We start from the raw sequence: 19153 nt of genomic DNA, 5'->3' as shown, positions 1-19153 counted from the left end.
TGTTGTAATCAATATTTCCATGTTTAATGTTATAGAATTGTTTTCACATTTTACTAACATGCATTTCGACTGTACTGTAACAGACACACATGCAGAAATGGTAACTTTATCCATAAGTAGCACTGTTGGTTGTATGTTGAGCTAACGTTAGCGGGCTAGCCAGACACCTGCTTGCTGGACTGTAATGTTTTTAGTAGTTATTTTGGACAATATTTGTTCTGTTCCTTGTTACACAGATCTGTTGATTTTGATACCAGGTAGGCTCTGTAAAATGTAGGTTTCACAAATTGTCATTGCATAAAAATCTCCCAATTCCAAATTTAGAATTTATTGTGGTTTGTGTGAAATTAAGGTTTTTGTTGGCTTTACTGGGCTCATAGTGTCTCACATCTTATTTAAAGTGTAGAAGTAAACTTATATTTCTTCATTCTTAAAATGTTGATGCGAGGTTTTTGTATAATGGCAGTAACATGTTGCACTGTACAAGACATGAAATATTGTTCCATTTATTGTCTGTGGACAAAATGTTTATTTAGAATGTTTGAGGATTTTTATTGTGACCATAAAAGAAAATTGCTCTCATTGCTCAGGTGGTTTTTAGAAATCATACATAATATTACCACTAAACGATCCTGTTTGGTTTATACCAGAATGGATAGAAACTATAAAAGTGTTGCAGCGTGAAAATGTATTTTATGCAAAAGGAAACACTTCCAAGCTAGAGATCTAAATGCTTGCAGTTCCATAACACACAGTTACTGACGACTGTGTGCTGTTGATTTTTATACCAGAATAAAAGTGGAACCAGAGTTAGAGCAAGTCCTGTGACAGACGCAGAGCGTTACACATGTATGCATTCTTTGAGCATGTGTATTCACCGGAGCGCACCAGAAACACTTATGCACTCTGCAGACTTGTTGCTACAGCCTCACAACGGTTCTCCCCTTTATAGCTCGCTTGGGAAGTCCAGCTACTTCTACCCGGATCTCACCACGAACACCCGGATCCTTCTGGAGTGTACCAAGTGTCTCCAGAAGTGGGCCACAGCCATGGCATATCCCTGATGTCGCTTTTGCCATCATGTAACGGTCCCAAGAAGCAAGATGTGCTTGATGCAGAGAAAGAGGGTTTCTGATTGTGTCAGGTGCTTTTTAAATCCCAGAGGTAAACTGCTGGGTAAAGTGACAAGATAACTGCTCAGATACCCATCTATCAGATGGATGGGTCAGAGTCGGGACTTTCACACAGCGTTCGAGTCCCGTGTGAAACCAAGTAAATTTTGAATTATAGAGTTTAAGTTAAGTGTTACTGACATAAGTCACGTGATTTTTGTATTGTGCTTACTTTCACCCAAACCATGATGTTCTCCAGACCCTTACCAAGTATTTGTGTTGCATAAACCTAAACTGCAGCAGTTTAACATCATGTGACTTATGTAACGTAGTTAAGGTCCGGCCACCTGTTGGTGGACTGCTATGGGAAACATTAATGTGTGTTGTTTTAGGACGCACTGACATACGACCTAACATTTTGTTAAGGTATTAGGACACGTTGAAAACTTTAATGACCTAGCGCCCCCCGAAGGCTGTAATGTTAATCCCACATCATATACGCAGGATGTAATTGTGTAATTTAATCTGTACCAACAAATCAAAGGCTGGAAACTTAACCCTTAACAATGTGCTGTCATTTACAAGATTAGAAGTTTGATGTAAAATCTGAGTAAAAGTAATTATTAACCACGGTCGTAGTGGAGTAAAAGTATAAAATATAAGATAAAATGGAAATACTCAAGTATATACTCCAGTACTGTGGTTAATTAAAAGTATTTAGAGACCATCCATACAAGAGAACACACTAAAGACATAATAACCAGGAGAGAATGTGTATAGTGCTGAAATCATGCTTTATTAAATCAGTAATGCATAAAACTCAAGGAGGATGAAATACATTTCTACATCAACAGATCAATTAAATCAAAGTGCAGGGCTACACACGTCTGCTTTCCTCTTCTCACAGCAGATGGAGTCACTGTGGTGAATGAAGAAGACCCTGACTACTGACAAGGTGAAATGACTAAAAGCTACAAACACTCGCACTCCAACACACAAACACGTTAGCTAATTATCCTCCGAGAGACGGCGCTGCTTCTGCACAGCAGAGCCGGCGTGGACTTTCCGTTCGTTTATGGCCAGGAGATGTTACGTTTTCAGAAGCCAGTCCGGCCGTCCTGTGCCAGAAACAGCGCTCTTTATTAAAATGATCGAAACGCTGAGAGTGCAGGCCGCTCGCACTCTGAGCTGGTCATCAAATCATGGTGGTACGACACAGTCAGTCTGAGCACAAGGCCGAGTCGTGCTGCTTACATGAGGGTGATGCAAACAGCACTCAGGGCCTTACGCTCATGGTACAACTCATAGGAAACTGTAATATCTCACGCTCAGACGCGTGTCCAAAAACAATAACTTTGTCTTTCTGTTTGTGGTTCATAACGTCAACAGGGAGCCTCTCTACCTGTTGAGGCAATCTTAAGACTTCAACTTATCGTTGAGGCACAGAGTTTAGTTTCTCGGTTTGACAGGGTATTCGTTCCTGGTGAAACTTTCTCCTGTTAAAACATTTGTTCTTTTGTTTCAGTTAATATTGTCATAAATAACAATGCATACATTTCCCATAACCGTTAAATTCGGCTATATACATTATGTACATGTCACAGAAATGTGGTTCAAAAATCCTAAGTCTTAATTGTCCAATATGGCACATTTTATAACAACTTTAGACTTTAGTCTAGTTTGGCATAAATTAATGTCAAGTTTGGTACAAAAATAGTTCATATTTACAAGAACAGAAATCCAGATCTTTATCAAGTATTATTGTTGCTAATTCACTAAATAAAAAGGTTCTGGATGAGGGAAACGGGGGATATAAATTAACGTTTTTTATATTTTTTTACATGGACCGAATGTGAACGTTGACAGTTGCCGAGTCAGAGCCGAACTCGTTGGACAGTCGGAGGGTATACGCTCCGGCGTCGGCCTCCTTCACCGCAGAGATCGTGAAGATGGAGAGGTCAGCGGTGTTCTCCACGTGGTACCGCTCGTCCCCGTTGGGGAGGGTCCGATTTGAGCGGACCCACTGGACAGAGGGAGCCGGGTCTCCGGAGAACACCCCTGCCACAGTCAGGGACTTCCCCGGTTCGGCGCTGACGCTCTCTGGAAGAGCCTCGATCTTTGGTGGAACGCCTGTTAACGAAGAGAACGACGTCAGTGAAGAAGGTTTTGCATTGTTGAAAAAATACATGACGAGGATATATGATTACGTAACAGTCAGAGAATGAAGCCAAAACCCAGACAGATGGTGTTATTGTGGTTTGGACATCTTTTAAAATCCCTACTGAAGTTTTGTCTGGTGTCCAATAAAGTAGATATTTATCCTTTTTTTCCCCACCAGACAAAGATGGCCACTGGAAGAAGAACAAGAGCATCTACTAGCTCATTTTCTACCCAAACATAAAGGTCTTATCTGTCATTTACCAACATGTATGAACCATGTATCTCCAATTTTTGGGTGATCTTTAGACTTTTCTGTATTTCATGATGACCCCTCAAGGAGAAGTATGGACGTAGTTACACAAATAAAGTAAGTGGCCAGCGCCGCCTTTTGCCTCGTATCTGAAATGAATTAGCTGGACAGCTCGCTAAATGAACAGTGAGTTAACACGTGAGTGTTTATTGGAACAATCGACTTGTGTCTGATGACTGACTACAGACCATGCTGCATCTTTTCTGAAGCAGTTTATACCCTAGAAGACTAGGGAAAGCTACTCTGCTAATGTAATAGCTTCTTTCATTTTGGACTCTCCGGGCCTCCGTTCCCTCAAAGTTCATTGCTGTCAGGGCAGCTTGTATGGTTCACTGGACCAATTTTCAATTTTCCACGAGCAAATCCACTCCCCTCAGTCGAAATTAGAGCACCTGTCGAGGACGAGCACGTGATAACAGCTTTTCTGTGGAATCTTGCGGTAAAGAAGAGGCTTTCAGGGTTTCTGAAAACCACCGCTGTTTTACTGTTCCACGTTCACATCTTTTTGATAAAATCTGTGGCTTTTTTTTTCATAACTGGAACGTGATCATAAATCATCATCAAGTCTCAAATGTCAACTCATGACGACGTGAGAGGAACAAGCAGGACTTCATCACATTTGTCTTTACATAGATGACAGTTACTCACAAAGATGCTCAAACCATTCAAGGCCCACCTCCTGTTTTTCTGAATTTAAGTGCAAGTTCACTTTGACAGATTCAGGCAACATGTAAAATGCATCTCACCTCTTTTAACCCCCGTGGTGAGGGCCTTCAGCGAGGAGGAGGCCTCGACATGCGAGTGAGAAGACATTTCCATCATTTGGCTGCTGGAGCTCATGGAAACCACTGACTCAGCCATCATGGCAGACATGCTAGTTGCAGACGTGCTCTCAAACGCAAACTCGGCAGCAGCAGAGCGGGAGCTGCTGCTGTAACTGCCGGCCCGCATGGAAGCTGCTTCCATACGAACTGATGAGGCCGATAAACTTTTCTGCATGCTGGCAGCTGTATCAGTAGAAGCTCTTTGCTCCACAATAACCATTTTGGTTGTTTCCTCAGCAAGAGCTACGAGAATGCAAATGACAAGCACATGGCTCATATCACAATGTGCACAAGTACAGTATAGTGCACGCATACACTCAGTGTAAGCTGGGGTGCTCAAGTGCCTTGGATTTGAATGTTGAATTTAAGATGTTTGCTTTGGTGCAATCCAAGTCTCGTTTTACTAAATATTTTAATCTCCAAGCCAATTAAACACACTCAGTTGACATGCAGTGGATACTTACTGAGGACATTGAGGGAGGATGTCGCAGAGCACTGTCCAAACTGATTTTTGGCTTTTATCGTGTATTTCCCACTGTCTGCGACTGTGGCTTCACATATCTCCAGAGTGAACACATTGTTCGAGCGGCTCAGTCTAATGTTTGATGTGACAGATATCTGCCAAGAGAAGAGAGACAGTGTCGTGTTACGTTAGCTGCACAGGTTTCTGTTGTTTAACCTTCTGGGGAAAGCTACTCACAGTCGTGTTGTCTTTCAACCACTCCACTTCAGGAGAAGGCTCTCCTGCAATTTCACATGTGAATTTAACATTTTGTCCCTCGTTCACATTCTGGGATCTGGGCTGCACCAAGAAGTGGGGAGCGTCTGACCGCCGTTTCATAACTCCCTCAGAGATTTCAGCTTTTGTTTTGGAGCCTAAAACAGACATAAATGTAAGACTTTATGGTAGAAACTGAACGTTTTAGCAGCAGGTTAATGAAGAACAGTAATTGCTTCCAGAAGCCGGCGTTATCTTACCCTGTACAGTGACTGAGCAGGTTGTGGACACTGCTCCAGCACTGTTGGTAGCAGTGCACTTGTACACCCCGCTATCAGAGACCTCCGATTCATAGATCTCAAGATAAGCTGAGCCATACTCCTCAAAGATCTCATACTTCCCACCCTGAGACAGAGCCTGCCAATCAGGAAAATACGATTTATTTATTTAATAACCAACCAATGTATTACCTTTTCCATAACTTTTTTATCTGTAGATAATTTAATTGAAAAGTAGAATTGTTGCAGTATTAGAGTGTGTTACCTTTCCATCCTTCATCCATGAGATTGCAGCTTTGGGCTCTCCTGTCAACTTCACTGAGAGCTTGACGACAGCGTCAGAGGCGGCAGTGACGTCACTCAGCCCAACAGAGAAGGACGGCTTCTTTTCAAGAGTTGGAGACATCACTCTTTTTGGTGACTTGATTGGAGAAGTCACCCGTTCCTTCTCAGATGGAGTTGGGGATTTGGGAGTAGGGGACTTGGGTGTTGGGGATTTTGGTGTTGGAGATTTTGGGGAGACTGGAGATTTGACTCTCTGAGGTGACTTGATTGGCTCAGGGGACTTGACTCTCTGAGGAGATTTGACTGGTTCAGGGGACTTGGCAAGAGGGGACTTTGCCTCCGGAGAGGTGATTCTAGGGGGGGCGACTACTTTCTCCTTGGACTCAGACTTGCGGATGGTCAGAGTGAAATGGGCCTCTTGTTTACCTCCAGCGTTTTCCACCAGTACAGTGTAGCTGCCTTCATCCGACATCTCAACAGCAGAGATCTCAAAGTGGGAGTTGTGCTGAGTAGAGACAACGTGGTGACGGGCAGAGGAACTAACAACTTCGCCTTCGTGCAGCCAGGTGATAGAAGGTGCTGGTTCGCCCTCCACATCACAGTCAAATCTGGCGAGGTTTCCCTCCTCTACAGTCAGGGACTGTGGCTTGGTCAGGAACTTGGCATGAACACCAGGCTTCTCCCTTGGCTTCTCGACAACAGTAGTGGACTCTTTCACAGTTTCAGTCACAGTTTCCTTCACTGTCGTTTTAGAGGAGGACACGTGGTATACCTCAGTTCTGGTCATCTCTGGCAGATGTGAGGATGGAGGCTCCTCGTCTTTGCGGACTGAAGAGAAGGCAGCGTATTCTGCTCCTGCTACATCCAGTGTGGCGTAGTCAGAAGTCTCTCCTTTGCCGTTCCTGCAGACCACACGGTAAGTGCCGGAGTCTTCAGTCACACAGTTGATAATCTGGAGAGTCAGAACTCCACTGATGTTAGTCATGTGGTATTTGCTGCTCTGATTAATCTCTTTTCCGTTGTGGAACCACTTGACCTCAGGTTCTGGTTTGGCTTGGACATTCAGGGTGAACCTTGTGTTGGAGCCGTAGGGTACGCGATGAGACCGCATCCTGATGGTAATACGTGGGGCGTGGTCAAGGCTGAAGGGAGCCTGTGTCACCACTTCAAACTTCCTCTCCACTGATCTTCTCTCTGATCTCAGAGCCTGCTTTCTCTCCTCATACCTGGACGCAAAGTCAACTTTTGGAAGGGTCACTTCGGCCTTAACAGCCTTTCCTGAAGTAGGAGACCTCTCAGGTTCGGGCATTGACAGCTTCTTGATGGGTTTAAGAATATATTCTGAGGTAAAACCTGTTATGTGCTCAGACTCAATGTCCTCAGAGAAGGTCGCAACGGTGACAGTTTCCTTTTTCGAAGTACGCGTCTTCTCCTCAAACTCCATGCGTTTGAGTTCACTCTTGTAAGAGGAGATTCTCTGAGCAGTTTTGGGTGGGCGCAGCAGCTCCTGATCTTCCCTCTCTTCATACACCTTCTGCTTCTGTCTTGGAGCTTTGTGTGTGACTTTGTCGTGACGCTGGCGGAGATCAACAAAACTTGGGCCAGCCTCATATTTAGATGGAACTCTGTAGGAGTCATATCTGCGGATCTCTTCTCCCTCTTCTTCTTCACTGTAAACTCTTTTAGGAGATGAGGGACGCAGGGCAGACAGCTCAAAGCGAACTGGGCTGAGGCTAGGTGGAGACGCAGAGTAGCCAAGCTCCAGCTCTTCCTCCAGACGAAGCCTCTCCTCCTCAGTTTTCTTCATGGACAGGTATTCACCCACAGGCAGCAGCAGCTCCTCATCTGACAGGTCACCCAGGGACCTCCTCCTGATCCTGTGGTAGGCATCCATCTCAGGGGAAGGAGTGCGGTGCCTTGCAGGCCTCACGGTCTCCAAGTCATCTTGAGTCAAGGCCGAGATGCGCCACTTAGGCTTATACTGGTCCTTGATCCTGATGGGCACCTCATAGAACTGCTCCCATCTGGAGAGGCGAATGCGCTTCATCCTCTTCTGCTTGATTTTGTCCATAGGCTCAGGGAACTCATACTGATCTCGCAGCTTCTTGTACCATTTCATGTCAGAGAGTGGCTTGAAGTGTTTTATTTCCACGTCCTCCTCAAGAACAGCTGGGTTAATGACACGAGGAGTGGGGACGACATAGGGCATACGCAGCCTCTTCTCATCTGCCCGCTTCTTCTTCTCCTCTTGTTCTTTCTGTATCTCAGCCTCAGTCTTCTCACCCTTCTTAGTTGTCACAGCAGGTTTGAACATGGTGGCTGCCTCCCTGACAGCTTGTACTGCTGCAGGTGGTAGAGGTGTAACAACAGTGCCAGACATAATCTGAGACAGCCTCACCTTTTTGTCTAATTCTTGCTTCTGAGCTAGCTGTTCCTTCTCCTTTGCACTGGGCTCATATTCTTTCTTTACATGAGTAACATGTTCTACTTTGAGCGTGGCCTGGCAACTGGCAGATCCAGCAGAATTGGTTGCAGTAACTCTGTACACACCAGAGTCCTCGGGGAGAGTGTCTTTCACATGAAGGATGAAGTAATCCAGACCCTCATGGACAACCTCAATAGATGGTCCAAAGGCCAAAGGCATGCCATCCTTCTCCCACTTCAGTGTGGGATGGCCGGATACTCGAATCTCAAAGCGCACGTTCTGGCCCTCCCTGCACTCGACATTTGCAAGCAGGCGTTTGAACATGGGCCTCAGGGTAAGGTCTGCTGGTTTAGGTCGAGGAACAACAGTGAGACGAGCCTTGCAGCTGTCATCACCGTACCTGTTACGGGCCACAACGCTGTACTCAGCATCATCACTTTCCTCAAGGCTGTGGATTATCAGCTGGTACAGACCCTTGTCGCTGATGAAGGTGTATTTCTTGTCATCGTGTCCAGGAATGAGTTTCTGTCCTGATTTGTGCCAGATGACACGAGGCTCAGGATGAACAGTGATGGTGACGCCGAAGCGGATGTCCTCACCAAGATAGGCTGTACGGTTGACCAGAGGAAGGGTGAACTCTGGTGGCTTCTGGAGCATTCTGGCAGTGTCAACTCTGCGCTTTGTTTTCTTGACCACACGGGTGGTGAAGAAGTCGCGGTAAGATCTAACACTGTTGATAAACAGCTCTGCGTAGGCACTGTCCTCACCGTACTCATTCACAATCTTGCATCTGTAAGTGCCATCATCTGCTCTTGTGACCTTGTTGATGGTGATTACAGCCAAGCCGTCCTCGTATTCAATCTCATATTTGTCACCAGCTTCAAGTTGCCTGACGCCACAGTACCACGTCACTTCAGTGGTGCTATCATAGTTTTCAATGTTGCAGGCGAACTTCACACTGTCTCCCTCATTCACCACTGCATGGCCAATCTGGCCTCCAACAGGACCGTTTTCAAATGGAGCAATCTTCACCTTGGCAACAAAGACACCCCGCTGGGACCTGATGGAGCCGCCGCTGGCCACACGGGCTGCAGAGACCACAGCGGCCCACTCTTTCCTCACCATTGTCTGGTAGTATCTCTTATGCCTTCCGGTTGGGATTGCTCTGGTGCTTATCTCCTCAGCAGGCTTGGACAGCCAAGGATGCGCCAGAGCCTCAGCAGCAGTCATACGGTGCTTACGTTCCTTGGTCATTAGGCGGTCTGTGAAGTCTAATGCCTCAACACTGACCTGCTTGAAGGACTCATCGTCATAGCTGTAGGCTGCATTAGAGATGTTGTCAATCATCTGTTGGTTGGTTTCTGCTGTGAATGGATTAAGTCCACTGAGGAGCACATAGGCAAGGACACCAACAGACCACATGTCAGTGACAGAGCTAACCATGTCACACTGGTGGATCTCAGGGGCGGCATACTCTGCAGTAGTATACTGAATCTTGATCTGCTCTCCAGGTGTCAGGTGTCTGGCCTGGCCCAACTCAATAATTTTCACATTAGAGCTGGTTCTAGTTGTGTACACAATGTTCTCAGGTCTGATATCAAAGTGTCCGTAGCTCTCAGAGTGCAGGAGCTCAAGAGCTGAGCAGACCTGCCTGATGTAGTTGACAATCTCCCGCTCATTAAGCTCAAACTCAGCTGTGTTGAGGCGCTCAAAGATGTCGGCACCAGAGATGAAGTCATAGATCATCACCAGCTCCTCAGGACTGTCGAAAGACTCATGGAGGAGGAGGAAGTTAGTATGTTTGGCCAGATTCAGTGTTGCAATTTCCTTCTTGACTATTGCTTGATCTGCGCCTCTCACTTTGACGAATTTAGCCATGTAGGTCTTCTCAGAACTGATGTCAACACAGCGGTGGACAATGCCAAACTGACCTCTGCTCAATTCCTCTGCAATTGCGTATTTGTTGTGCAGATTCTTAGCATCTGAGTGTGGAGCCTTGCCCCTAGGAACATGTCCAGTATCATCAACCTCCCTATCATACAGCAGAACTCTTGATTTGTCCTCCTTGGTCATGACCGGTCCACTGGTCTCAGATGGAGCACTCTGCCCGAACTTGTTCTCAGCGATGACTCTGAACTGATAGCCGGTTCCTCCAAACAGATTGATGACAGTGTAGCGGGTGTCACGGGACTGGGCAACACGCTGCCACCTCTCAGCAGTGGTGGGGCACTTCTCAATGATGTAGTTGATGACTCTGCTGCCGCCATCATTTGCTGGGGCCATCCAGTTCAGTGTGACCGAGTCCCTGGAGACGTCACTGGCTTTGACACCACGTGGAGGATCAGGCACGTCAGCGACATCCAGCTCAACTGTCTGCTGGTCAATGCCAAATCTGTTCTTGGCACAGACAATGTAGAAACCAGCATCCTTCTTCTCCACTCCGTTGGGGAACACCAAAGAAGTGAATGATCTGGTGACAATGACCTGGTAGTGGCCATTGCTGTCAATGAGATCTTGTCCCTTCTGCCATGTGATGACAGGATCTGGTTTGCCACTGAAAGGAATCTTGATATTGACCACTTCTCCACGCAGGGCAGGAATGGCTTCCTTGTCCTTCAGGTTCTTTGGCAGTTGGATCTTGGCAGGGACTGGAAATGAGAGAAAAAGTTTAAGTTAGAGGTCATGTTTTATTTGAATTTAAAAAAGGTAAATAATTATTATATAAACAATAACATTGGTTTTGTAGAAGTCAGTGCTAGAAAACAGTGGTTGTTGGAAAAAAATCTGTGAGCTTACTTTCAACATCCAGAGATATTGTAGCACAGATGGATCCTCCCTGGTTGGTGGCCCTGATCTGGTACACAGTGGAGTCTTCCTCATCAGCCTCGGTGATGACCAGCTGGTGATAACCTCCCTTGAACTCCTGGATCTTGATCTTCTTTCCGTCAGAGTGGATCTCCTTTCCTCGTCTGAACCATTTGATTACAGGCTTGGGCTGTCCTGTGATCTTGCAGACAAGGGTGGCATTGCTCTTGTACTTGACACTCATGTTCCTCAGCTCTTCTTTGAAGGCAGGAGCACGGATCTCGACGGCTGTGGCTGGAACAATTGGAGCAGTTTCCTCGCTGTAGTCGCTCTGTCCTCCAAGGTTCTCGCACTTCACACGGAAGATGTACTCGATGCCCTCGGTCAGACGCTTGACGGAGAACACCGTCTGTTTGATCTCGTCTGTGGACACTGGAGTCCATTCGCTCCATTCCTTCTTGCCCTTCTTGTGCTTGCTCTCAAGGCAGTAGCTCTTGATTTTGGAGCCGCCATCGCTCAGTGGAGGCTTCCAGGAAACCACGCAGGAGTCCTTGGTGATTCCAGAAACAACTGGCGACAGGGGTGGTGATGGTTTCTCTGTGGACAGGAATTTATAAATCAGAAACCACTGTCAGTTCCACCGTGCTTTACAGTTCTACGATTACATTGTTACCATGAATTTAAGAAGTACTTTAAACATAAATTTATATTGAATTCAACATCATACCCAGTTGGCTCTTGATAAGGATAGGTGAAGTGAGCTCCAGTGGCTCGCTGTTGCCATAGCGATTCTGGGCGTACACACGGAAGAAGTATCCGGCGCTGTCGATGAGGTTTGGCACACGGCAAGATGTGCCATTGATCGATGATGACACCAGTTCCCACTCTGTGCCCTCCTTGTCCTCACGCTTCTCCACTATGTAGTTGGTGATCATACAGCCTCCGTCATCCTTGGGAGGCTTCCAGCTGATGATGACAGAGTTCTTCAGGAGGGCGTCCAGCACAATGGGACCCTGAGGAATGTCAGGTTTGTCTGGAAACAAAGGTATTAGATATACGTGTAAAATATTATATCACCTTCAAAACACATGCTTTGTTGCGTGTCACTGCAGTAAGTATTCACAAACATACCGTAAATTTCAACATTGAATGCGGTGTCAGCCCTGCCGAAGTGATTGTGCAGTCTGATCCTGTATTTGCCTCCATGGACTCTGCGCTGCACGTTCTTGATGATCAGGTGTGTGTAGTGCTCGGTAGTCTCGATGCTGATGTCCTCTGTGTTCTCTAGGGTCTTCGTCCCATGCAGCCACATGATCTTTGGCTCAGGACGGCCGATGTAGACGGCATGGATGCGCAGAGTGCTTCCCAGGCCAGCATAGTACGTTTCCTTCAGTGGGTAGTCGGGATGGAAGGACGAAGCAGCCTCCAGCACCAGAATGCCTGAGGTCTCAGCTTCTCCGGCATCATTGATGGCCTTGCAGGTGTACTCTCCTTCATCCTCCTGCTGGTCAGTCATTATAGACAGGGAGTGGTTGCGGCCGTCAGAGCTCATCTCGTACTTGCGGGACTCAACAATCTCCTTGCCTGCATGATACCACTTGATGTCAGGACAAGGCCGGCCAATAATCTGGCACTTCATGACAGCAGGCTGGCCAAGTTTGGCAGTTACTTCATCCATTTCCTTTCTCAGGCTTGGTTTAGCTTCAACTGTAAGTACAAAACAACGAGGCATATATAGTAAACGCATGTATTACATTTAGCAGTGTCTCATAGTAAAGTCACTCTGTGCAAACAAATAATTTTCACACAGTATATGTCAGAGTACTCACCACTCAGTTTAGTCTTGATGCACGTGGCAGTCCTACGAGGTCTACTCATTCCTGTCTCATTCTCAGCAAACACTCTGAACTCGTACTCTGTGGCCTCAGCCAGTCCAGGTATGGTTAACTCCTTTTCCTTCAGCCTCTGCTTATTGCACTTCTTCCAAGTGCTCTCAATGGACTTCCTGTACTCCACCCAGTAGCCCAGGACCTCCTTTCCACCATCACACTCTGGAGCTTGCCAGCGGATGGTGATGAAGTTGTTTGTCACGTTCACTGTGTCAATCTCGCCTGGTTGGCTTGGCTTGTCTAGAAAGAAAGAAATATAAAAACAAGTTAGCTTAGTTAACAGTTACTGTTCTGGACAGTTCTGGTTTTGTTGTCTGTTAAACGCTGATTGATTATATTTCACATCTGATTGTCGACAACTATAATTATTACGGTGCTATGAATTAATAAGTAATTATAGTTATTAGGAGACCCACCGAACGGATCCTTGCATGTGACTGGGTCAGACACAGGACCAGCCTCGCTCTCGCCGATGTTGTTGACAGCAACGATGCGGAACTGGTAGTCTGCGTCAGGTGTGAGTCCAGGCAGAGTAAACATGGTGGAGGTGATCTTGGTCTGGTGGCGGGACCACGTCTCATCAGACACCACCTTGTACTCAACGAAGTAGCCAGTAATGGCAGAACCACCGTCGTCCTTTGGTCTGGACCAGGCTAATGCCACAGAGCTCTTTGTGACGTCCATGATCTCTGGTGGGGTGCTTGAAGGCTCAGGGGGACCTGGTTTAAAAAACACAGATGATTTTTAAGTCGTTAATGAATGATCTCATACTGTCTCATACTTAGAACTGAAGAACTGGAGTACTTACATAGGGGAGTCTTGGGCACCAGTGGCTTCTCTGACTTCAGAGAGGAGCTGATACCAAAGGAGTTTTCAGCCGTGACCTTGAAGTGGTACTCTGTTCCCTCCTTCAGTCCCTTGACAACCAGCTGAGTGTCAGTCACTCTAGAGTCCACAGTGTACCAGGCGTTTCTGGCTGCCTCGCGTCTTTCTATGATGTAACCCAGGATCTCTGAGCCACCGTCGTCCACGGGCACCTTCCAGGACACCTTCACAGAGTTGGCCTGGATCTCCTCAAAGACCAGCGGTCCCTCTGGAGCGCTTGGACGCCCGATGACCTTCACCTTGATTTGGGCCTTCTTCTTGCCAACCCTATTTTCCAGCAGGAGATCGTACACGCCAGTGTCGCTTCTCTCTGCTCCCTTGATCACCAGCTCGCTGGAATCCTCGGTGGAGGCAATCATGGCCTTAGTGGAGACTGCACCACCATCCTTCGACCACTTGCAGGTTGGGTGAGGTTTACCCTTGATGGGAATAGAGAGTCTAACCACTCCGCCGTGGCGGACCACGTACACATCTTTGTATTTGAGCTCCAGCTCATAGTCAGGAGATTCTGGAGAATAATGAAAGTGTTATTCTGTATTAGTTTTAAGCAAATGCAAAGGATCTTAGTGCAGATGTAGATAATGTAACCTCTGTGTCCTTACCAAGCATTTCAGTTACAGTGACGGTTCCAGGTACTTCAGCAGGCTCTCCAGAGCCCCCGGCATTACAAGCCATCACACGGAATTTGAACTCCTCTCCTTGTGGCATGTTGGTCAGCGTGTACTCGCAGATTAGAGACGGTGTGGTGTTGCACTTGATCCAGGGCATGGTGCCCACCTTCTGCATCTCAATCAGGTAACCGTCCACCCTTGCGTCTCCCTCATCATCAGGAGGACTCCAAGCCAGCGACACAGAGGACTTTGTGGTATCGGTGATCCTCGGGTTCTGAGGACAGCCAGGTGGATCTGAGCGGGAAAGACAAGCAAGTCAGTATTTCTAGCTGCTGCTGAGTCTGTGCCTGCTCTTTGAGACTTTCAATGCCATCCACTGAAGCCATGAATTCTTAATGTGATCTAAAAATCATATATATATAAATAAAAAATCTTTTTACAAACTGTTCTCTTACCGATGGGATCTGTTGCCACTGCTGGTTTGGATGGCAGACTTGGCTTGCTCAGTCCTCTGGCATTGATGGCGGTGATTCTGTGTTCGTATTCCAGACCCTCCGTCAGTTCTGTCGACCTGTATCTGGTCATGGTGACAGGGTTCCTGTTGGCACGCACCCATCTGTCAGATCTGACTTCTTTGCGCTCGATAATATATCCAGAAACCTCAAGGCCGCCGTCTTCATCTGGTGGGTTCCAGGCCACGGTCATGCCGTCACGAGAAACATCAAAGATGGTTGGACGGCCAGGAGGTCCAGGCACATCTATGGAGGAGGGGAAACATCTTACTCTACTTCTGTTGATGTAACTCTGTCTATATAGTAATATCGGCTAAACGTGTAACCTTAACCTTAAAAAAAGCCAGAAGTCTTACTTTTCAAGCTCTTGCAGGTGACGATCTCAGACTGCAGGAATTCTCCAGTGCCGTAGTTATTAATCGCAGCTGCACGGAAGACATACTCATCTCCCTCAATAAGGTTCTCAAACTTGAAAGTTGGTCGGCTAACAGAGTCGCAGACAGGCACCCAGCCAGGTCTGTGAGCATCACGCTGCTCCACCATGTAGCCGCTGATGGGAGCTCCACCGTCTCTGACTGGAGGATCCCAGCTGCAGGTGACCGTGGTGGCATCAATCTCATCAAATCTGATGGGTCCCTTTGGTTCATCAGGTTTAGCTGGTAAAAGGGGATTAACAGAATTAATGCTTATAGCCAGCTTGATTGACCAAAAGGTAAATGTTAATAAAATATTTAATAATAGGTATTGATTGTAATATTGTCAATTTATAAATGAATCAGCTTGACTTTGTTGTGTTATCCTGCTCTTGATAAGCATCAGCAATAAATAATGAAACTAATATAACAAAGAGGGATGGTTTCTTACAGAGGATGATGACCTTGATGACCTCGGTGATAACACCAACGGCGTTCTTCACCTCCAGTGAATAGTCACCAGTGTCATTGATGGTGGTGTCAGACACGGTCAGTTTGGAGAACTTTCCAGTGCTCTTGACCTTGATACGGTCTGAGAATTTGATCTTGTTATCGTTGAAGTACCAGGAGCAGACGGGAGGAGGCCTGCCGATGATGGGCAGATCCAGCTCCAGAGTCTTACCAGCCAGGACATTGACAACCTTCTGAGGAATACTGGAGAAGTCCACCACAGGCATTACTGGAAAGAAAAAAGAGAGATACATAAATCATCTAACTACAGATTACGTCAACGGTTGGGAAATAAATTGTGAACTGAGCTGTGTTATACTAAATGTTACGGCTGAGCAAAAAATCTTCAACATGTACGGATTTCTGGAGCCAAGAACAGCAGCGTCACATTTTCCTTGATGTATTTGTAACTTTAACTGTCTGACTGCAGGAACTGTATTGCGTCTGTTACCTCTCTGCTCCTGTACAGTGATGGCCGTAACAAGCTCTTTGGGCTCGCTGGCTCCTCTACTGTTGATTGCTCTGATTCTGAACAAGTACTGCTCTCTCTCATTTAGTTTCTCGATGGTGTGTTCCAAGTCTGTGGTCTTCAGTGTGGCCACCTTCATCCACTTGTCTGTGCCAAACTTGCAGGCTTCGATTACGTATGCCGTCAGTCTGCTGCCACCATCATGCTCGGGCTTCTCCCAGCCCAGGGTGACTGTGGTCTTGGTGACGTCGATCACCTCCAGCTTGTGTGGCGGCAGAGGCACATCACAAACCAGGATGACATCGGGAGTCTCACAGGGCTCACCGACACCATAGATGTTCTCAGGCAGGACCCGGAAGTAGTACAGCATGCCCTCCATCAGGCCATCAATCTTGTAAGATGTCTTATTGCACTTGGAGGTGACGGTCTTGTAGGCTCTCATGGAGGCCTCACGCCTCTCAATGATGTAGTTGTTGACAGGAGCACCACCATCCACGGTTGGGGCTTCCCAAGAGATGGTGATGGACTCCTTGGTCAGCTCTTTGATCTTTATTGGTCCAGTTGGTCCAGGAGTATCTAACAATGAAAATACATTTTGTTAAAATATAACGTCTATGTAATATGTCATAATTCAAATCAAATCTCAGACATTTCCATCAACCTACCATAGACCTTGACCAGAATGTTGACTTCCTGTTTCCCGGCAGAGTTCTCGGCCACCAGCGTGTACTTGCCGGCGTCGTAGCGGTGGACCTTATCAATGATGAGTGTGGTGGACGTGTTTGTGACTTCAATAAATCCTCTATTGTGGAGGTCAACACCAGGCTTAGTCCAAGTGAGGGCGGGAGCGGGACGACCGGTGACCTTTACTAACAGGCGGAGGGAGCCACCAGCGCGCAGGCAGATGGTCTTCTTCAGGTCATCGTGGAGCTCAAAGTCAGGAGTTTCTGTGTGAGAGAAGGGGATAATTAATGTATAGCTAATAATGTTTGTGGATATAAATGTTTCCACATGATGAAAGACTTGATAACACTGACTCCACTGTAACTGTTAATGTATTTGCAATCACCTAATGCTTTTCAGATGACTTACCAATTCTCTCCAATGGCTCAGTCTCAGTGCATGGTTCACTGAAGTCTCCTGTACCGTTGATGTTGATGCCAGCCACTCTGAAGCAGTACTTCTTGCCTGCAGAAAGTCCGGTCACCACATACTCTGAAGCACGCAGTGTCTTTTCGTGGGCCTTCTTCCATTCCTCTGCTCCGGCTTCCTGCATCTCCAGGATGTAGCCAATCACATCAGCTCCTCCGTCGTCCACGGGGCGGGACCAGGCCAGGCTGATGCTGTCAGCGTGGGTGTCGGTTATACGAGGGATAGAAGGAGGAGCAGGGGTGCCTGAGAGGAGAGGAAACAGGTGTGAAGATCAGTACACATCAGTAAATCCTTTACCGGACATGATGTCACAAAAGACAGATCTAAAAATATCAGTCAGACCTTCTGTTGCATTTTATGTTAGGCGTTTAGACTTCGACAAAGCAGACTTACATGTTGGCACTCTGCAGATAACATACAGAGAAACCTCGCTGGGTTCGCTCTCTCCGGCCTTGTTAATAGCTGTCACTCTGAACTGATAGATGTTGCCTTCGGTCAAACCAGACACCTTCAGTGTGGTGTCCAGGTGAGCTCCATCCCTGTTCACCTTTACCCAGCGGGCACTCTTTTTCTCCCGTCTCTCTACCAGGTAGTGGATCAACGGGCTGCCGCCATCGCTCTCTGACTTCAGCCACTCGATGGTGGCGAAGTCCTTTCCTGACACCAGGATCTCTGGAGCACCAGGAGGAGATGGCACGGCTGGAGTAAAGGAAAAATAATTCAGTGTTAGAGGTTATGAAGAGTAATTTGTTGTTTTACTTTTAAATGTTAAAGTTTGGCTCTCAGTGCTCTCAGGCATACCTGTGCTGCTTTCATCTTACTGGTATTCTTGTTTAAAATAAAAGAGCAGCATCTGTTTGTCCTCAGAGATTTTTGGGATATTATACGTTTAAAGCATTGATGTTATTTCACAGTGATTTGACTGTTTAACTTACTGAAAGTGTTTCTGGCAATCATGGGCTCTGACTGGAGGTAGACTCCAGCTCCGTACTTGTTAACACCCCGGACTCTGAACAGGTACTCAGTGTTCTTGAACAGCCTGGTGATGTTGCAGGACAGATCCTTGCACTCGGCATGCATGATGACCCAGTTCAGTCTGTTAGTGTCACGCCTCTCCACGATATAATGGGAGACCTCATCGCCGCCATCCTCAAGAGGATACTTCCAGCTCAGTGTGCATGACTCCTCTGTAATATTGCTGATCTCAATCTTGCCTTCACATACTCCCGGGGTGTCTGGTAAAAACAGATGTACTTATTACAATTCAGTTTTGATAACTTTGACAAATTAATTCTTCAAGTATAATCTGTAAGGCATAAAATGTAAGCTCTCACTTACCAAGCACTTTGACGTTGACCTCAGCGGTCTTGGTTCCGCTAACATTCCTGACTGTGAGGATGTACTTTCCTGTGTCATCTCGGTCACAGAACTTGATAATGGCCATTGCCCTGGTGGAGGTGTACTGCAGGTGGTACTTTTCACACAACTCCAGCTCCTTGTTGCCTTTGGACCAAGAAGCCTTGGGGTCAGGTCTGCCTCCCACTGCAGCATCCAGAACCAGGTCTGAACCAGCTCTGACTGTCACGGTTTCGGACAGGAGTTTGCTGTCCAGCTGGGCCTTTGGAGGCTCTGTTTGGTGAAAATAAAGGAAAAAGTCTATGAAGCAATATATTGATAAGATTTGACTCCTTTGTTGCACATAGAAATAAATCCACACCTACAGTAAACATTAGACAACTTCATCTTATCGTCATAATTGTTTAAGAATTGTTGAGGTCAGATGTGTGAAAGTGTG

At 46.6% G+C, this 19153-nt stretch overlaps 1 protein-coding gene across 1 annotated transcript in view; it reads right to left on the bottom strand.

The window, feature by feature from the left end:
* Positions 1-1900: 1900 nt before the first annotated feature.
* ttn.1 (titin, tandem duplicate 1) overlaps positions 1901-19153 on the bottom strand; it is a 188819-nt gene continuing 171566 nt past the window's right edge. Inside the window, 21 exon segments of the mRNA XM_046054416.1 lie at positions 1901-3242; positions 4329-4649; positions 4871-5024; positions 5107-5541; positions 5668-10760; positions 10909-11514; positions 11645-11950; positions 12049-12624; positions 12747-13046; positions 13223-13525; positions 13615-14199; positions 14294-14596; positions 14758-15060; positions 15171-15470; positions 15679-15966; positions 16189-16782; positions 16872-17153; positions 17299-17601; positions 17752-18057; positions 18294-18593; positions 18697-18987. Of these exon segments, the coding sequence (XP_045910372.1) occupies positions 2950-3242; positions 4329-4649; positions 4871-5024; positions 5107-5541; positions 5668-10760; positions 10909-11514; positions 11645-11950; positions 12049-12624; positions 12747-13046; positions 13223-13525; positions 13615-14199; positions 14294-14596; positions 14758-15060; positions 15171-15470; positions 15679-15966; positions 16189-16782; positions 16872-17153; positions 17299-17601; positions 17752-18057; positions 18294-18593; positions 18697-18987 (12242 nt within the window). The 3' untranslated portion in view covers positions 1901-2949.

This window comes from Micropterus dolomieu, linkage group LG07 (assembly GCF_021292245.1).
Source record: "Micropterus dolomieu isolate WLL.071019.BEF.003 ecotype Adirondacks linkage group LG07, ASM2129224v1, whole genome shotgun sequence".
Classification (NCBI taxonomy): domain Eukaryota; kingdom Metazoa; phylum Chordata; class Actinopteri; order Centrarchiformes; family Centrarchidae; genus Micropterus; species Micropterus dolomieu.
This window is presented reverse-complemented; position numbering and strand designations above follow the sequence as displayed.